The 18,406-nt window shown below is 53.6% G+C and overlaps 1 protein-coding gene across 3 annotated transcripts in view; it reads left to right on the top strand.

Annotated features, from left to right (window-relative positions):
- Positions 1 to 11,629, top strand: part of TRPV4 (transient receptor potential cation channel subfamily V member 4) — a 36,302-nt gene extending 24,673 nt beyond the window's left edge. For all 3 annotated transcript variants that reach the window (XM_041729494.1, XM_041729492.1, XM_041729493.1), the window contains 10 exons: positions 935 to 1,114; positions 2,375 to 2,533; positions 2,764 to 2,856; positions 3,322 to 3,395; positions 4,116 to 4,281; positions 4,540 to 4,606; positions 7,118 to 7,434; positions 8,793 to 8,920; positions 10,312 to 10,433; positions 10,896 to 11,629. In XM_041729494.1, the coding sequence (XP_041585428.1) occupies positions 935 to 1,114; positions 2,375 to 2,533; positions 2,764 to 2,856; positions 3,322 to 3,395; positions 4,116 to 4,281; positions 4,540 to 4,606; positions 7,118 to 7,434; positions 8,793 to 8,920; positions 10,312 to 10,433; positions 10,896 to 11,053 (1,464 nt within the window). In that variant the 3' untranslated portion in view covers positions 11,054 to 11,629. The remainder of the gene's footprint in view (positions 1 to 934; positions 1,115 to 2,374; positions 2,534 to 2,763; positions 2,857 to 3,321; positions 3,396 to 4,115; positions 4,282 to 4,539; positions 4,607 to 7,117; positions 7,435 to 8,792; positions 8,921 to 10,311; positions 10,434 to 10,895) is intronic.
- Positions 11,630 to 18,406: the final 6,777 nt, after the last annotated feature.

Below are 18,406 nucleotides of genomic sequence, written 5' to 3'. Positions count from 1 at the left end.
TGCGGCCTGTCCAGCGCGGTGTAGGATGGTTAGCTGCGTCCCTGACCTCGAACCACCAGATAGCAGGGGTACTCCCCGCCACTGTGACAGCCCCCCCGAACTCTCCAGACATTGCCAGCTTGTCCCCTGGGCAGCACCGTTGCTCTGATTGAGAACCAAACCTGCAGGGCTCTGGAGTCAGGAGCACCTGAGCCAAAGCCCCACTCAGCTACTTCCCAGTGTGTGGCCACAGCCATCTCCCCTCTCCCCTCCGTGCCTCAGTGTCCTCTTCTGTAAAATGGAAATGAAAATAGCACCCAGGGGTATCATGTCCCATCTAGATAGGGTGATCCACTTAAAGCTCTTTAGTGAATACCCTGGGATGGGTAGTAAGTGCTCAGTAAATGGCAGGGATTATTATTGTTCTATTAAAAACATAGCAAAAGCTACTAAAATTGCAATTTATTCGAGAGCCTTGAAGCAAAAGCCTGAATTTCAATTCTGATTTTGTCCTATTAGCCCGTGTGGCCTTGGGCAGTGGCCACCCCCTCTCCGTTCCTCAGTATCCCCTGCGTGTAAGCTAGTAAGATAGTAGCAGTAGCATCAGGAAGGACTGGATATAACAATTATTTCTAGATTTAACATGTTAATAAGATTGATTTGTTGTTGTTTTAATTATATAAAAAAAATGTTCATCACAATTCCGGTTTTTAAGGCTGGGCTGGTTCAGTCTGGCTTCAGCTGACTGCTTGTGTGGCCTCAGGGAGCAAACACCCTGACGTGAGCACAGGGGTCTGGCATGACCGTAAACATTTCCTCCCCGCTACATCCTGCGGTCTGGGGAGGCACCATGTGATGGGCTGTGCAGGGCTGCCAAGGGTCCCTCTGATGTGAGGGGCTGAGCATCGGTGTCCCTCCCCGGGGCTCCCTGACCCTCTCTTTTCCCCCGTGCAAGGTCTTTCAGCACATTATCCGCCGGGAGGTGACAGATGAGGATACAAGGCACCTGTCCCGCAAGTTTAAAGACTGGGCCTATGGGCCGGTGTATTCCTCGCTGTATGACCTCTCCTCCCTGGACACGTGTGGGGAGGAGGCCTCTGTGCTGGAGATCCTGGTGTACAACAGCAAGATCGAGGTGAGCACCGGGGCAGGGGACAGGGCCTAGGGACGGTGTGGGGTGGTGGCTGCTGAGAGCAGGCAAGGGGCCCTGGGGCCGGGAGGGGCTCTGTAACACATGCTGTGTGACTCAGGACAAGTGACCCAACCTTTCTGAGTCCCAGCTTCCTCTTTTGTAAAATGGGGACAAGAATACTTCACATTCCATAGGGTTGTTGGACGGACCAACTGAGTTCATTTGCGAACAGCCTGGCACAGAATAAACATTATATGTCAGCTATTATCATTAGTAGTCGTTAGATGAAGTTTTGAAAGCTCCTTTTTCCCACTTAACAGTATTTCTCGAACATTGTTCTGCACCATTAAATATTCCTCTGCAACATCATTGCTGCGAGTAAATGTACCACATTCTAATTAACCGTTCCTCTATTCTTGGTCATTTGGGTTTGTTTCTGCATTCAACTATCAGGAATAACACTGCACTAGCATCTCTGTGGCTGCATTGTTGCACAGATCCATGGTTATGAAGAAACTCAAGTCATTAACGGGACCGGATGCTGTGCAAAAGGGGCAGAAAACGCTGGGGACGGGGTGCAGGTCTCCTTCCCTCCCTGAGCCCGGACAGATGCCTTTCCTTGCTGGGGCTCACTTCCCTCATCTTTGAAATTAGTGACTGACTTGACTTAGGTTATGAGTGGTGGGTGGTTTAGCATCTCTGGTGCAAGCTTTGGTTGACTGGTAGTGTCTGCCCGGGGACCTGTATAGAGAACTCTTGGGCGGAGTTCTCTCAATTATTGATGCCCGCCCCCCTCCAAGAATTGGAGAATTATGGTGAGTCAAGTGTCTTATCATCCTGGGGCTGAATTTCCCAATCCTGCTTCTGACTCAGAACTTATGAGGTTGGAGCCCAGGGATTCACATATTTTGACAAGCTGCCTAGGTGATTTTGTCACCAGCAGTTGGGTACCTACGGTCTGCAGTTTGGAGTTTGGGGACCATGAGAATAGCTTCTCAGCTCTGGGTTCTCCAAGTCTAGAATAGGCTGGAAAGGTAAGTTGGGGCAGAATTGGGCAGAGCCTCAAATACCGAGCCCAGGAGTGTGGGCTTGATTCTGGATCCCCATCCAGTTCCCCATGAATCCCTGAGTGTTGCTAAAGAGAGAGTTAGGAGGAGAAAGTGCTTTCAGGGCAGAGGGTGGGGGAAGGCACACTGGAGCCGGCCTGCCCGGATCCCACGGATCCCACGTGGACCCTGAGCATCCTCATCCCACCTCCCCCAGAACCGCCACGAGATGCTGGCTGTGGAGCCCATCAATGAACTGCTGCGGGACAAGTGGCGCAAGTTCGGCGCCGTGTCCTTCTACATCAATGTGGTCTCCTATCTGTGCGCCATGGTCATCTTTACCCTCACCGCCTACTACCAGCCTCTGGAGGGCACCGTGAGTGGGCCGGAGGGGGCGGGAGCTGGGGCACAGCTGGGTCCTCCTCCGGGGGTCCCCCCAGGAGGGACTGGAAAAGGCTTGGGAATGGGATGGGGAGGTGCCCCCAGCACCCAGGGGGAAGAGGATCCACAGAACCCAGATGTTTGGGCGGCGGTGGGGAACATCTGGATCCGGGCCCGGATGGTGGAGGGGCTGGGTGAGGACCTACACACCATGTACCCCCCCAGCCCCCATACCCTTACCGCACCACCGTGGACTACCTGAGGCTGGCTGGCGAGATCATCACGCTCTTCACCGGGGTCCTGTTCTTCTTTACCAATGTGAGTGGCTGGCCCCCAACTGCACCCACCCTGCCCGTCCTCCTTCCCACCTTTCCTATTTCCCCCCTTCCACTCCCTTCTTCTGCCTCCTCCTCCAGGCCTCTACCCTCCTTCTCTGCTTTTTCTTCCTTCCCCAACAGAAAAGAGCCCATCATCTTGAGGTGCCTGGGTGGCTCAGTTGGTTAAGCATCTGCCTTCGGCTCAGGTCATGATCTTGGGGTCCTGGGATCGAGTCCCACATCGGGCTTCCTGCTCAGTGGGGAGTTTGCTTCTCCCTCTCCCCCTGCCCCTCCACACCACCCCAGTCATGTTCTGTCTCTCTCAAATAAATAAAATCTTAAAAAGAAAAAGAAAAAAACCCTTCATCTTGTCTTTGTATCATACTCTGCCTCCCTCTCTCCTCTCTCCTCCCCTTTGCGCTCCTGCCAACTCCACCCCTCTTACCTGCCTCTTCCCCTCTTCCAGATCAAAGACTTGTTCATGAAGAAATGCCCAGGAGTGAATTCTCTCTTCATTGATGGCTCCTTCCAACTACTCTAGTGAGTAGAGGTCTCCTCTAATGAATAGAGGTCCCCAGGCTGGCAGCTTCTGGGTGGAAGGTGGGATTGGAGCTAGATTTGGGAGTAGGGTGGGAAGGTGACTCTATTAGGGGTGGATTCACACAGCCTGGACAGCTGTAGCCCAAAGTCAGGACAAGGCCAATGTCAAGCAGTAGAGTCTTCTGGATAAAGTGAGATACTGGTTGCTGAAGAGTTATCACCATATACACCTTATATGGAAATAAGGTAACTTCTAATGCTGGTGATTGATTGCTAATGTCTGCCAGGAGTGCCATGTGAGGAACACATTTGTGTTTAGCGGGAAAGAGTGCTGTGCTTGATTGATGATGTCTGCCTGGGGCTCAGGATTAGTTGCCACATGTGTACTATATCTTTTCGCTTTTTCTTAGAGAACAATGAAATTCACTTAGCCACAAGATCTCCACTCAACACACTTTCTCTAGCAATTCCAAAGAGCATCACTGTGGGATCCTGTGGGGCCTCAGAGCCATTACACATGCATTAGTTGCCACCTAATTGAGCATTCTGCTGAACAGAATGCTGGGGAACCCAGTGAATTCACTTTTGTTTCTCTTCTGGGGATCCAGAAGGCATCTGGGTGTTCTGGTCTCCTGGAGGGCTTGGGGGCATGTCTACTCCTCTGGGGCCTCACTGTCCTCTCTCCCCTCTGGACCCTCTCATGGCCTCTACTGCCCATAGCTTCATCTACTCCGTGTTAGTGATTGTCTCGGCGGCCCTCTACCTGGCGGGAATTGAAGCCTACCTGGCTGTCATGGTCTTTGCCTTGGTCCTGGGCTGGATGAATGCCCTCTACTTTACCCGTGGGCTGAAGCTGACAGGAACCTATAGCATCATGATCCAGAAGGTATGGGCCATGGAACGCTCTGGAATGTGTGTCCTTGGAGGGAGTCACACAGGCAATGTAGATGTGCAGCTTGCACATGTAGATGGTGCCCTCAGCCCAAAGGACCTGGGGCACTGTGAGGGCCACTGGCAGGGTCTGGACATCGTTGGAGGTGGGAAGGGACAAGGGGGGAGGTCGGAACACTTGGGATGGAGAAGTCGGGAAAGCGAGAAACCATGCATCTCATCTTTGTCTCCATATTCCCACTGGGGTTTTTAGATCCTCTTCAAAGACCTTTTCCGCTTCCTTCTGGTCTACTTGCTCTTCATGATCGGCTATGCTTCAGGTGAGCTCTGGGTAGCCAGGGGAACTTGGTGGGGGTGGCACCAGGACTGGAAGGGCAGCCGTGGTATGTGGAGGACAACAGTGAGCCTGTGCTAGGTTCTCCCCAGGTGCCAGGCACTGAGCTGAGTCCTGTCCCATCCCCGCCTCATTAGTTGCCATCGATGGGACTGCGAAGTAAGTGCCTTCTTTTATTGTCCCCTTTCCAGGTAAGAAAACAGGCTTAGAAAAGTTAAATAACTTGCCTAAGTTCCAAAGCTAGGAATTGGTAAAACTGGCATGTTAGCTATTATTGCTATTATTATTATTATTATAGCTATTATAACATATAATATTATAATAATATTATTCAGAAGCCATCCGAATTTAGGAGTTAAAACAACCACAATTTATTTATTTGTTTGTTTGTTTATTTATTTATTTTAAAAAGACTTTATTTGAGAGAACGAGTGAGTGAGAGCACAAGTGGTGGGGAGGGGCAGAGGGAGAGGGAGAAGCAGGCTCCCCGCTGAGCAGGGAGTCCCGTTTAGAGCTCAATCCCAGGACCCCGGGATCATGACCTGAGCCAAAGGGCGACTCTCAAGTGACCGAGTCACCCAGGTGCCCTGAATAACCTCTGTTTATTATTGCTCACAAATCTTGGGGTCAGCTGGGCAGTCGTGCTGACCCGGGCCAGGTTCGGCCCATTCCCATGAGCTCCTGTGTCTGCAGTTGCCTGTGGTTTGGCTGCTGGCTGGAGGGTCTAGTGAGTATCGCCTCGGTGGGGGTGACCTCACTCTTTTCCCCGTGGCCATCCATCCTCCAGTCAGCTTGGGCTTGTTCACATCATGGTCTGAGGGTTCTGAGAATGTAAGTGGAAGTGTTCAGGGTCACTGCCAGGCATCACTTCTGCTTCACTCTGTCGGCCAACGCAAGTGACAGGCCAGCCTTGCTCAAAGGTGGTGAAATAGATTCTACCTCTTGATGGAAAGACGCACAAAGTCACATTGAAGGAATGTGGATGGAGGGAAGGGTGAAGTTTAATACTTAATCTACCAGTTCAGGTCAATTCTGGCTGTCTCCAATATGCCTTCTCCATGATGTCATGATGCCAGTGGACCTCAGTGGCACAGGCCATGGGGGAAGGGTCAGGGATGGGGAAACTGACTGAGCCACTGGGCTGGTCCCCAAGAGGTGCGTGAGCTGCCATCAATGCCTGGCATCCAAAAGGGAGTGGCTACTTCAGGCTTCACCAGGCCATGTTCACATCTGAGGAGGTTGTTCTGGGGATGAGCCCTGAAGCAGGAGTCTGATGGTGGTGATACTTTAACCCAGAGAGTCCCAAGGCTCTGCTTGGAATTTGGAGGAAGCTGAACTGTACTGTTAGCTGGGGATATAGGGACAGGACACAGCTGCCCCCTCCCAGGGTTCGGACTGGGAAGAACTAGACAGAGGGTCAAGGGTTCCGTGATGTTTTGGGGTTCAGGTCCCAGAGTCAGCCCTACTGTGGTCCTAATTGTCAAAACTGAAGCAGAGTCTAAGAGGTTAAATTAGCAACTGAGTGGTCAGCATGGTTCCAAGGCTTCTCCTGCTAAGGGTCACTAGATCCCTCCTCTGAGGCTGACCTAACACAAACATGACACATGTGCCTTTTGTGCCCATGGCAGACATCACTAATGGATCACAAAGTGATTTTTCTGATAGGTCCAGATAAGGTCAGGTGAGGTCAAATAAGGTCTCAGAATCCTCAGTACACGTGTCAGCAGCTGCTACACACCTGAACAGCGATAGCCTGTGGGTTGAAGTGTGCTCGCCATAATCCCAGGATGAAGGCACCATGAGATTGTATGCCCTGTCGACCAAGGGGCTCAGCCTCCCCATGCTCCCTGCCCTGGACGGCGTAGGGGAAGTTGTTGCTGCTGAACCGTGTTGAGAAAGATCCTGAAGCTTCCTTTGGGCTCAGCGGGAAGGGATGAGGGGGCAAGGGCCTTGGCAGGCATGACTTCTGGAACAGTCAGGGCTGACCCTGGGTTTTAGCTTGCACCTTTCATCTGTGAAGGAAATAGGAGCATATTAGAGGGTCTGCCCCCGGGAATGCTGGGACCTCTACCAGCAATAGGCTAGATTAGGGTTTCCCAGCGTTGGCCCTGTTGACCCTTTGGGCCAGATAATGCTCTGTGGGCGCCGTCCTGTGCAAGGTCCTGTCCAGCAGCATCCCTGGCTTTTCCCCACTAAGTATCAGGAGCGCTGCCTCTCTGGTTGTGACTACCAAGCATCGCCAGACGTCCCCTAGAGGAAACGTGGCCCCTAGTTGAGAACCGCTGGACTAGATCCCAGGAACCTCTTCCTTGTTAGCAAGAGTTTGCAGAAAGAGCAAAGGCTTTGGACATTTGGCTCAGCTCATATGCTGGGTGACCTGGGGCCAGTGCACTCCCCTCACCAAGCCTCAGCTGTCCCCTCTGTTGAATGAGAATGGCGCTCTCCACCTGTCAGTGCATGTTGTCACTCAGCAAATGTCACCCTGTCCCTCCCACAGCCCTGGTGTCCCTTCTGAACCCATGTGCCAACATGAAGGTGTGCAGCGAGGACCACACCAACTGCACGGTGCCCACGTACCCATCCTGCCGTGACAGCGAGACATTCAGCACCTTCCTCCTGGACCTCTTCAAGCTGACCATCGGCATGGGTGACCTGGAGATGCTGAGCAGCACCAAGTACCCCGTGGTCTTCATCATCCTGCTCGTCACCTACATCATCCTCACCTTCGTGCTGCTCCTCAACATGCTCATCGCCCTCATGGGGGAGACAGTGGGCCAGGTCTCCAAGGAGAGCAAGCATATCTGGAAGCTGCAGGTGACGCCCCGGGACCCTCGTCCCCACCCCACCAGACACCAGCTTCTTCCAAAACAGGGAGACCTGACTCACCGCACCTCCTTGGCCCTCCGCTCAGGGCAAGCTATGCCATCTCCTTCTGACTGCATCCCTGTCGTAAAATGGACATTGGAGGCTGCCACCTGCTTCCCAGAACCGCCTAGTCCATTTCCAGGTGGCTTTGTGCCTGGCTGCCAGCAGTGGTCTCAGACTCACCTTGTGGTCCAGCCTGCTGTGTGCCGGTCCAGGCATAGTCAGCTGCACCTCGCACCACTGAGTGAGCTCCATTGGCACAGGGAACGCTCAGAGTGTCAGTATTTCAGCAGGAGCCCTGCAATAACCCCAAGGGCAGCTTCTGAGCTCCCCCACAGCCCAAGAGACAGGGCTGGCATAGATGCAGGCCACTGCTGTGCCAGGAAGTGACAGTGTCCCCATCGGAGGGGCTTTTACCAGCCCAGATGTAGCCAGGCTCCACTGCCCCTGAGAAGCCAACGTGGACATGGGCCTCACTGGCACAGTGGAGCTGCTCTCTCTATTTCTCAAAGTTTTCTATGCAATTCTAGAAGGCAATGGCTCAGGGGGTCACAGCCCTCTCAAGCCCCGTGCAGCTCACAAACCTGAGCATTCACAATAAACAGCGCTATCACCAGGCCAGGAATGTATCAGCCACATTTTCCTTGATTCGGTGCATTTCAAGGAAATGGTGCAATAAGAAAAAAAAAAAAAACCCAAGACCATCCTCCCCGTTGTGGCTCTGGGGAAACACCTCGCTGCTCTTAATCTTTATGCATACCGCTTACTTCCTCAGGCCTCACAGTTTCTCCACAGGGTGTAACTCATAAGATGCAAAGTGGCAACCTATGGACTGGGTTTGACCCACAAAGATTTACGTTTTCTGTTTTGTCATATTTAAAAAAAAATAGTAATGCAGAATTTTAAAATCAAGAGATTTTCTGTAAAAGCCTGATTTCTGGCCTTTCTCAAAAGTTGGAAGCCTGGCACGGTGGGCCCACGTTCCTTTCCAGCAATGCCCTAGGGAGGATGAGAGGCAGCTGCTTGCTCTACACTGGACTTGTGCTCCCTGGTTTGCCCCAGTCTTCACCCCTCCCTGGTGATTCCCAACACCAAGCGGCGACACAGTACATGTGTCACGGGGCCTGGGCTATGGCCTTCCCACCTCTGGTCCTGCTTCACTCATTTGTGCTCCTGCCGAACCCCGTGGATATCTGAATGTAGGACCCTGCTTCCGGAGCAGTGGGGTGCGCATCATTTCTGCCATGGGGGCAGCAGGTGCTGGTGGGGGGAGGCTCACCAATCCTGCCCTCTGTCCCTCCCTGCAGTGGGCCACCACCATCCTGGACATCGAGCGCTCCTTCCCCGTGTTCCTGAGGAAGGCCTTCCGCTCTGGCGAGATGGTGACTGTGGGAAAGAGCTCGGATGGCACTCCAGACCGCAGGTGGTGCTTCAGGTGAGGAGGAGTAGGTGGGGCGGAACCATCCTGCGGGGCTTGAGTCTCCTGACCTTTTCTACCCACCGCAACGTCTTGAGCCACTGAGGCCCAATGGGTCCCACTGGAGTTCAGGTCTTCAGAGTGATCTTGGGTAAGACGGTTTCCTTCCCAGCCTGAGTTTCTTCAGTGGATCATAGCACCACCCCCCAAGCAAGCTGTGTGGATTCGATCGAAGGACTTGGGCCATTGCCCAGATGCTCAGGGAGTGCCCGCTTCTTAGGGGAACCCCGGGTGAATATTTTCATAGAGTACCTAGAGTACAACTGTCATGTTTGGAGTCAGGCAAAGCCAGTTTCCTCATCTGTGATGTGGGGAAAGTGATAGCACCCACCTCATAGGCCAGCCGGTTGGTCCTGTTCAGTCAGTCCTGACTCTGATTTGTCAGCTTTGTGTCCTTGCATGAACAGTGTGTAATGAGCCTGGGTTTTTGCATCTGTAAAAGTGGAACAGTGAACGTACCTTCCATGCTGGGTCATGATGTGTAGAAATGGCTCTGACAATGGGGGTTGAATGAAAACAACAAAAATTAATTTTACAGGCGCCTGGGAGGCTCAGTGGTTGAGTGTCTGCCTTTGGCTCAGGTCATGATCCCAGAGTCCTAGGATCGAGTCCCATATCGGACTCCCCACAGGAAGCCTGCTTCTCCCTCTGACTGTCTCTGCTTCTGTCTGTGTGTTTCTCATGAATAAATAAATAAGATCTTTTTAGAAAAATAATTTTACAAGGGGGAAATTAAATCGAGCCAGTTTGGGCCCAAGAAGCTGCCACCACTTTTGCCAGGGTGTCCCATAAATACGAGGAGAGGGTGTCAAGAGGCAGGGTGGCCATTGCAGATGAACAGATAAGCAAAACTCATGCATCCATCATAAAAATGACTGAAGTCCTGATGCATGCTTCAGCGTGGATGAGCCTTGAAAACATGATGCTGTGTGAAAGCAGCCACATGCAAAAGGCCACACAGTATAGGATTCCATTTCTACGAGATGTCCAGGATAGGCAAATCCACATAGCAGAAAGAAGAACACAGATTACGGGGGGCTGGCAGGAGGGGTAGTGGGACTTACTGTATGATGGGCACAAAATTTCTGTTTGGGGTGATGGTAAATATTGGGAATAGTTAGCGGTGATGGTGACAAGACACGAGGTGGGGGGAATATATTTAATCCAGTAAATCGTATACTTAAAAATAGTTAAAATGGCAAATTTTATGTTATGTGTATTTTATCAGAATTTTTAGGCAAAGGAGGAGGAAGGGGGGGCTGGAGCAGGGAGGCTGCCTGGGGGTGAGGAAGGGGTGCTATCTGGGTGGTGGCTCCCCCTGACCCTTATGTCTGCTGTGGCCCTGCCAGGGTGGACGAGGTGAACTGGTCTCACTGGAACCAGAACTTGGGCATCATTAATGAGGACCCAGGCAAGAGCGAGAGCTACCAGTACTACGGCTTCTCACACACCGTGGGCCGCCTCCGGAGGGGTGAGTGCAGGGGGGTGGGGAGTATAGTGAGGGAGATCCAGAGGTGCAGAGGGGGAGCTCTGGTTATGCTGGTCCCTGATTTGCTTTGAGCAGTCCTATCCTCTTCCAGAGACTCACTGGTCCTGTCTGTAGAATGGGAGGGCCCAATGGGCCGGCCAGTGAGTTTTGGCCTTTGCTGCTCGTGAGTGTCTGGGGCTCCCTTCCCCTACACTGGGTACATGACACACAGTGGACAGGACGCGGGCACTCAGGCATTCTGACCTGGGCTTGAATTCCGTTTACTCCTGGGTGCTCCTGGGCTTGGTGCCTAGACCTCTCTGAGCCCCAGTTTCCACCTCTGTAAAATAAGGGTGAGAGTCCTCCCCCTTTAGGTCACTGTGGAGTGCTGAGTACATAGTATTCACGCACTACATGTGTACCTCCTCCACCCGTCCTCACACCTCCCTGCCATGCTCACGACAGATCGCTGGTCCTCGGTGGTTCCGCGCGTGGTGGAGCTGAACAAGAACTCGAACCCGGACGAGGTGGTGGTGCCTCTGGACAACATGGGGAACCCCAGCTGCGATGGCCACCAGCAGAGTTACCCCCCAAAGTGGAGGACTGACGATGCTCCCCTCTAGGGGCTGCGATGGGGCAGGGTCTCTGGTCTGCAGCCCAAGCTCATCCCTCCACTTGCCTGTTTCTACTCCACCTGCACTTCAGCAATGCCTCCCTGGGTGTCCTCCACATGCTCCTTTGACCTCCAGAGGCGAGGGCCAGACGGAGATGAAGGGGAGGCCCCAGGACCCTCTGGTCCCCAGGCCCTTGCCCTCAGCTCCACCTCCCCACCGGGGGTGTGAGGCTGCTGATTGCCCGTCTCACTCCCATGGAGTCACTAAGCCAATGCCAGGGCGTCTCTGCCCGCAGGGGCTCAGACCCCTGCCTCTCCATTATTTATTTGCTCTGCTCTCAGGAAAGTGGTGTGGTCCTCGCCCCCAAAAGGAACCTGGCAAAGGCCTGAGGACGCCATTCCAGGTCACTGCTGGCCAATGCCCAGCCCCAGCCTATGTCCTAGGCTGCACACAGCACCCCAAGCAGCAGTGTGGTGGCTTTGCTGAGGACCCTGGGCCCTTGGGGTGGGGCCATGCCTTCAGTGTGTTCTGTAAAGGGTCTGGGATTTGTCGGTGCCAAATAAATGTTCATTTACTGATGGTGAAGGTGGTAGGGATGATGGTGAGTGGTAACGGCTATGGGGATAACAGTGGTGAGATGGGGGAGCTCAGAAATGCTGGTGGGGGTCAGGGATGAGAATGAGGAGCCGTGGTAGTGACAAAGGTGGTATTTAGGGTAATGGTTGGAGGCCAGACTCAGGGTGGCAGTGGTGGTGTGAGCTTAAGAGATGTGGATGACCTTAGAGTGGAGGGAGTAGAGTTGAAGGGAATAAGGGAAAAGTAATGTTGGCTGGATGGGGGAGTAATGCTGGGGGTAGCATTAGTGGGGGGGAGAGTAGTGTTAGTAGGGAGGAGAGAATGTAGGTGTGGGGAGCATCATGTTGGAGGGAAAGAGTAATGTTGGTGGGAATGAATAATGGTGGGGAGCGTAACATTGGTGGGAAAGAGTAATGTTGGGGGGAGAGTAAGATTCTGGGAAAGAGTAATATTGCTGAGGAGAGTGTTAGTGGAAAGTACTATTGGTGGGGAAAGAGTAATGCAGGTGGATGGAATAATGGTGGGGAGAGAGTAATATTGGTGGAAAGAGTAATGTTGGTGGGGGGAGAGTAAGATTGGTGGGAGGAGAGTAATACTGGTGTGGAAGATTTATGTTGGTGAGAAGAGTAATGTTGATGAGAAAGTAATATTGGTGAGAAAAAAGTAATGTTGGGGAGAGTAATATTGATTGAAAAAGTAATGGTGGGAGGAGAGTAATGCTTGTAGGTGGATTGATGGTGAGAGGAGAGTAATGGTGGGGGAAGAGTAATGCAGGAGGGCAGAGTAATATTGGCAGGATGAGTAATGGTGGGGGGAGAGTATTGCTGGTGGGGCAGAGTAATGGCGGGGGGGAGAGTAATGGCGGGGGAGAGTAATGTTGGTGGACGAGAGTAATGGTGGGGCAGAGTATTGGGGGGGAGAGTAATGGCTGGGGGAGAGTATTGCTGGTGGGGCAGAGTAATGGCCGGGGGGAGAGTAATGTTTGTGGGGGAGAGTATTGCTGGTGGGGCAGAGTAATGGTGAGGGGGGGAGAGTAATGTTGGTGGACGAGAGTAATGGTGGGGCAGAGTAATGGCAGGAGAAGAGTAATGGTGGGGGTAGAGTATTGCTGGTGGGGCAGAGTAATAGCGGGGGGGGGAAGAGTAATGGTGGGGGGAGAGTAATGCCGGGGGTAGAGTAATGGCGGGAGGAGAGTATTGCTGGTGGGGCAGAGTAATGGTGGGGGGAGAGTAATGGTGGGGGGAGAGCAATGGTGGGAGAGAGTAATGGTGGGGCAGAGTAATGGGAGGAGAGTAATGGCGGGGGGAGAGTATTGCTGGTGGGGCAGAGTAATGGTGGGGGGAGAGTAATGGTGGGGGGAGAGCAATGGTGGGGGAGAGTAATGGTGGGGGCAGAGTAATGGCGGGTGGGGGAGAGTAATGCGGGGGGAAGAGTAATGGTGGGGGGAGAGTAATGGTGGGGGAGAGCAATGGTGGGGGAGAGCAATGGTGGGGGAGAGTAATGGTGGGGGGAGAGCAATGGCGGGGGAGAGTAATGGTGGGGGCAGAGTAATGGCGGGGCAGAGTAATGGCGGGGGGAGAGTAATGGCGGGGGGAGAGTAATGGTGGGGGGAGAGCAATGGGGGAGAGTAATGGTGGGACAGAGTAATGGCGGGGCAGAGTAATGGCTGGGGGGAGAGTATTGCTGGTGGGGCAGAGTAATGGTGGGGGGAAGAGTAATGGTAGGGGAGAGCAATGGTGGGGGGGAGAGCAATGGTGGGGGAGAGTAATGGTGGGGCAGAGTAATGGTGGGGCAGAGTAATGGCGGGGGGAAGAGTAATGGCGGGGGGCAGAGTAATGGTGGGGCAGAGTAATGGCGGGTGGGGGAGAGTAATGCGGGGGGGAAGAGTAATGGTGGGGGGAGAGTAATGGTGGGGGAGAGCAATGGTGGGGGAGAGTAATGGTGGGGGGAGAGCAATGGCGGGGGAGAGTAATGGCGGGGGGGAGAGTAATGGCAGGGGGGAGAGTAATGGCGGGGGTAAGAGTAATGGTGGGGGGAGAGTAATGGTGGGGGAGAGTAATGGTGGGGGGAGAGCAATGGGGGAGAGTAATGGTGGGACAGAGTAATGGCGGGGCAGAGTAATGGCTGGGGGGAGAGTATTGCTGGTGGGGCAGAGTAATGGTAGGGGAGAGCAATGGTGGGGGGGAGAGCAATGGTGGGGGGAGAGCAATGGTGGGGCAGAGTAATGGCGGGGGGAGTATTGCTGGTGGGGCAGAGTAATGGCGGGGGGAAGAGTAATGGTGGGGGAAGAGTAATGGTGGGGGAGAGTAATGCGGGGGGGAGAGTAATGGCGGGAGGAGAGTATTGCTGGTGGGGCAGAGTAATGGCGGGGGGAAGAGTAATGGTGGGGGAAGAGTAATGGTGGGGGAGAGTAATGCGGGGGGGAGAGTAATGGCGGGGGGAGAATAATGGTGGGGGGAGAGCGATGGTGGGGGTGCAGTGATGCGGGCGGGAAGGGTAACGCTGGCGCGAGGACAGCAATGACGGTCCTTCTCGCATCTCTTTCTTATGAAGCAGGAAGCCTTTCCCTGAGCGACCGCCCCTCTGTGTTATTGGCTAGAACCTTGTCACGTGTCTCACGCTCCAGCCAATCAGCGGGCAGGGAGCCACCTCAGCGTCCGCGCAGGCGCAGGCCTGTTTCCCGCTCATCCGCGGTGGAGAGGAGCCCGAGGGGCAGGCAGGGCTTGTGGGCCGCAGGGCTGGAGCCGGGACGGCGCTGGCTCCCGCAGGCCGCAGGGACCGAGCGTGGACTGTGGGGGCTTCCGCAGGGGAGGTGCGCCGGCTGGTGTGGGCGCCCGGGCCTGGCGGATGGCCTCCTCCCACTGGGCAGAGCGGAGCTGAGCACCCTGGCCTGGCGCAGCGCTCGCTCCGCTCCGTGTTGACCAGCGGCCTGTCGGCAGAGACCGCGCTGGGTGCCCCCCACACCCCCCCCCCGCCCCGGCCGCAGGCTGAGAGATCCGTGGAGCAGAGCCACCTGCTGACACCGTGGGAGCCCCAGAGATGCTGTGAAAGAACGGTTTTCGTAGGCCTGCGAGGGGTTTTTTGTTTTGTTTTGTCTTATTTTTTTAAGGGCCGGCATCGATCCCTGTGGCAATAGCGAAGGGCTGCGGGGTCCACTGCACCCCATGTCTTAGATGAGGAAACCAGGGCCCAGACAGGTGAAGACTCTTGCCCAGGGCACCCTGCTGGGAGGCGGTGGAGGTGGGATTTGAACACGCACATTCTGCCCTTGGAGCCCGTCCTGGAAAGAAAACACTGTGCCCCCCAGGGGTGGTGACAGGTGGCGAGGCCCACTCTGCCCCGGAGACCCTGGCTGTGGCCTCCCACTTTGGCCAAGCCCCCCGAGACCGTGGGCTCCCATTTACAGCCCTCCTCTCTCTGAGCATACCCCTAACTTTATTCCAACCCGGATTTCTTATTATGTGCGTGTATGTGTATTTAATAATGATAAAGCACTTGTATGTCATATTTGACAGGAGGGCTTTTTTCATCTCAAGTTTAAAGCACTACTGGGAAATAATTAGTGCTACTAGAGTCAAAAACAATGGGACCCCATCAGAAAAGACAGTCTCCGAAACCCTCGGATCTTAATTGAACAATTACCTCTTATGCCTATGAATACTTCATTATTACATGCCCTGTTATTATTAGCTGTTATTATTGTTTTAGATGAATGCTGGGGATTTTTTAAAAATCAAAAGCCATTTTCAACCGCACTGTTCATCTCCCTGGAAAGCACACTTCTGACATTTCCAAATGCAATAACGTCCTAGCCGGCAGTCTCCACGCCTTGCCTGGAATCCGGTGTATTCTGATCATTCGGTTGTTTGGATGGAGCCGGAGCCGTTCAAGACTGCAGGCCTCTGTTCATACTGTCAGTAACTGCTGACTCCCTGGTGAAAGAATTTGCATGAAAACCGTGTGCTTCCTACCTTTTAATTTTTAGGAGCCCTCAGCCATCATGGCCAATGGGGAGATCTTTGTCTACCCCCCACCCCAGCTTATGAGATCAAGCGAAAGGAGGGCTGGTGGTGGCAGTAGGGGACAGGGTGGAAGGGGCGCTGGCCATGGAGACCCAAGCCCGGGGAGGGAGGCGGGCTGGGCATCTTCTGTTCCTGGGGCTGAATCACAGAGAGGAGGAAGCAGGTGAACAGAGTGTTGGGCACTGTGCACAGTGTTTGGTGTTCGCATCTCAGGAACCACGTGTGGGAATGAGGGTCAGGTGTTTGATGCCTCTCCGAGGCCGCCGCCCCTCTTCTTCACAGCATCTGGTTTGTTCACTCCACAGTCAGGGGCTTCCCTGAGCCAACCACTGTGACTCTATTTCCCTTACTAGGGATTGGTTGAGGAATTGCCACGTGAGCCAGTTCTGACCTATGAGACAAAAAGGGAAGTCTGCTGAAGGAGGGGGATTCTGGGAAAATAAGAGAAATATAGGAGGACAGGGTCTTCCCCTTTGCTGGGCACTGTCAGGTCTGTGATGTGATGCCTGGAACTCCAGCAGCCATTCTGTGCCCCTGAAGGGGCTTGGTGGAATAGAAAGAGGGAAAGGGGTCTTCGATGATACCACTGAGCTGCTGAATTAACCCAGCCCTGGGGGCCGCCCTACCTTAGGGCTTCTTATGATTGTTGGAGATAATAGTTTTGCTTTCTCATTTAAACCAACGAGTCAGGGTTTCCTGATACCTTGCCCAAATCAGGCGGATACCAGAATATATTTGGATCCCTCTGTTACAGATGAAGAAAGTGAGCTCCAACTAAGTAGACGCACAGCCTAGATGCAGTGGGGTCAGGATTTGCCCCCCTCTGTCCTGGAAGGAGAACCCTCCTAGGGGGTTGGCAGAATTTTTTTCTTGCCTAGTGTTTTTCCAAAGCGTGTGCACATCCATTTCTCCCTGAGAACAGCCTGTAGTGGGTTCTAACAGGTGAGGACAGGGGAGGTTGGGTGGAGCTGGGAATGGAACCCAGACGCGTACCCTGACTCCAGCAGAGTCTTCCCAGCATCTCCACGTGCTCAGTGACATCAGAGAGTCCCTTACCACCCCCAACCCCCCCCCCCCCCCCCCTTTTGGGCTGCACCCACGGGATACCACAGATCAGCCTTCGCCTGCGCAGGGTGGGACTGCTGATCCTGGAGATTGGCCACCAGGGGCCGCTGTAGTCACACCCAGGGGCCTCCTCAGAAGAGGCCCTAGGGAACTGGAACCAGCCAGTCTGGTTGGGAAGAGGCCCTAGCTGAGTTCCCCACTAGGTGTGCCCTGAGGCTGTTAGACTCAGAATTCCCTCGCCTCCCAACCAGGAGAGAAGGTGACCCAGATCTGCCTCTGGGGAGTCTAGAACCTAGATGCTGTGTGCCCTCAGGTGGGTTGCCTTCCCTCTCTGAAGTTCACTTTTGTTATTTTCAAAATAGGGGTACCCACCCCCACTTGTCAGATGAGGGCTTCCTTCTGTCCTTGGGGGTCCTTTCCCTCCTTTGGGCCTATCTCAGCACGGTGGACAAAGACCAATTAGGATGCGGTGGCCCCAGAATTGAGGCCCAGGACTCTGGGTCAGGGTTGGATTCCAGTGCCAACTGGGGAAACTGAGGGCTACACATCACTAGAGAGAAGAAGGGACTTACTCAGTTTCGCTAATTGCAACACAAGAGGTAGGACTCTATTTCCTTAAGTATTTGTTCCTAATGAATAGAAACAAACACTCAGGTGATCAAAAATATTAGGGAAAAGCTGGGTTAAAGCCGAAAGCGTACCCTGCCTGCAGGACTTTTTAGAGCCTTTAATATGCTAATGCAATTTGTGCATCTCTAAGGTGGGGGAAGGGGATGCATCTGTTTCTCTAACTCTTTTTAACCTGGAAACCCATTTTCCAAAGTGACTGCAGCTGGACCAGATGATGATAGAAATAACAAGCCTAACTTTTTGGGCATCTTGCCCCAAGTTGACTCTGTTCTTCGTTCCCTAGGGGACTTGACCACTTATTTCCTATTTTCTTTTTTTTTTTTAATTTTTTTTTATTTATTATTTATTATAGTCAGAGAGAGAGAGAGAGAGAGAGGCAGAGACACAGGCAGAGGGAGAAGCAGGCTCCATGCACCGGGAGCCCGACGTGGGATTCAATCCGGGGTCTCCGGGATCGCGCCCTGGGCCAAAGGCAGGCGCCAAACCGCTGCGCCACCCAGGGATCCCTATTTCCTATTTTCAACCGCACATGGTTGTAATGTGCTTGTAACATCAGTCTCTCTTGGCAGTGGAGAAATAGGCAGCTCAAAGAGGGGTGGTTCCTTGCCAAAGGCCACATGCTCATGACAGGCAGGGTCAGGACTGGAACCAGGACTGTCTGAGCCTCAAACCACTAGACCCCACTGCCCTCAGGCGGGTCCCTCTCATGGGACTCGTTTGCCCTGTCATCCTAATCAAACATCCCGGGTGACATCCCCATCCTTCAGAGGCCACCACCTCCTTTGCCAGATCTGGAATTGAGGCTCAGAGAGGCCACACAAGTACCCCCCCAGGGTCACATATGGAGAAACTGAGGCCAGCTTTCCTGCCTTCTCCCTTCCCGCTAGGTGATGGTGGCGATTTAAATAGAAATCCTTTTGTCAGGCAGCCCGGGTGGCTCAGTGGTTTGGCGCCGCCTTCAGTCCAGGGCATGATCCTGGAATCCCTGCGTGGAGCCTGCTTCTCCCTCTGCCTGTGTCTCTGCCTCTCTCTCTCTCTCTCTCTCTGTCTCTCATGAATTAAAAAAAAA

Source organism: Vulpes lagopus, chromosome 14, assembly GCF_018345385.1.
Source record: "Vulpes lagopus strain Blue_001 chromosome 14, ASM1834538v1, whole genome shotgun sequence".
NCBI lineage: Eukaryota > Metazoa > Chordata > Mammalia > Carnivora > Canidae > Vulpes > Vulpes lagopus.
This window is presented reverse-complemented; position numbering and strand designations above follow the sequence as displayed.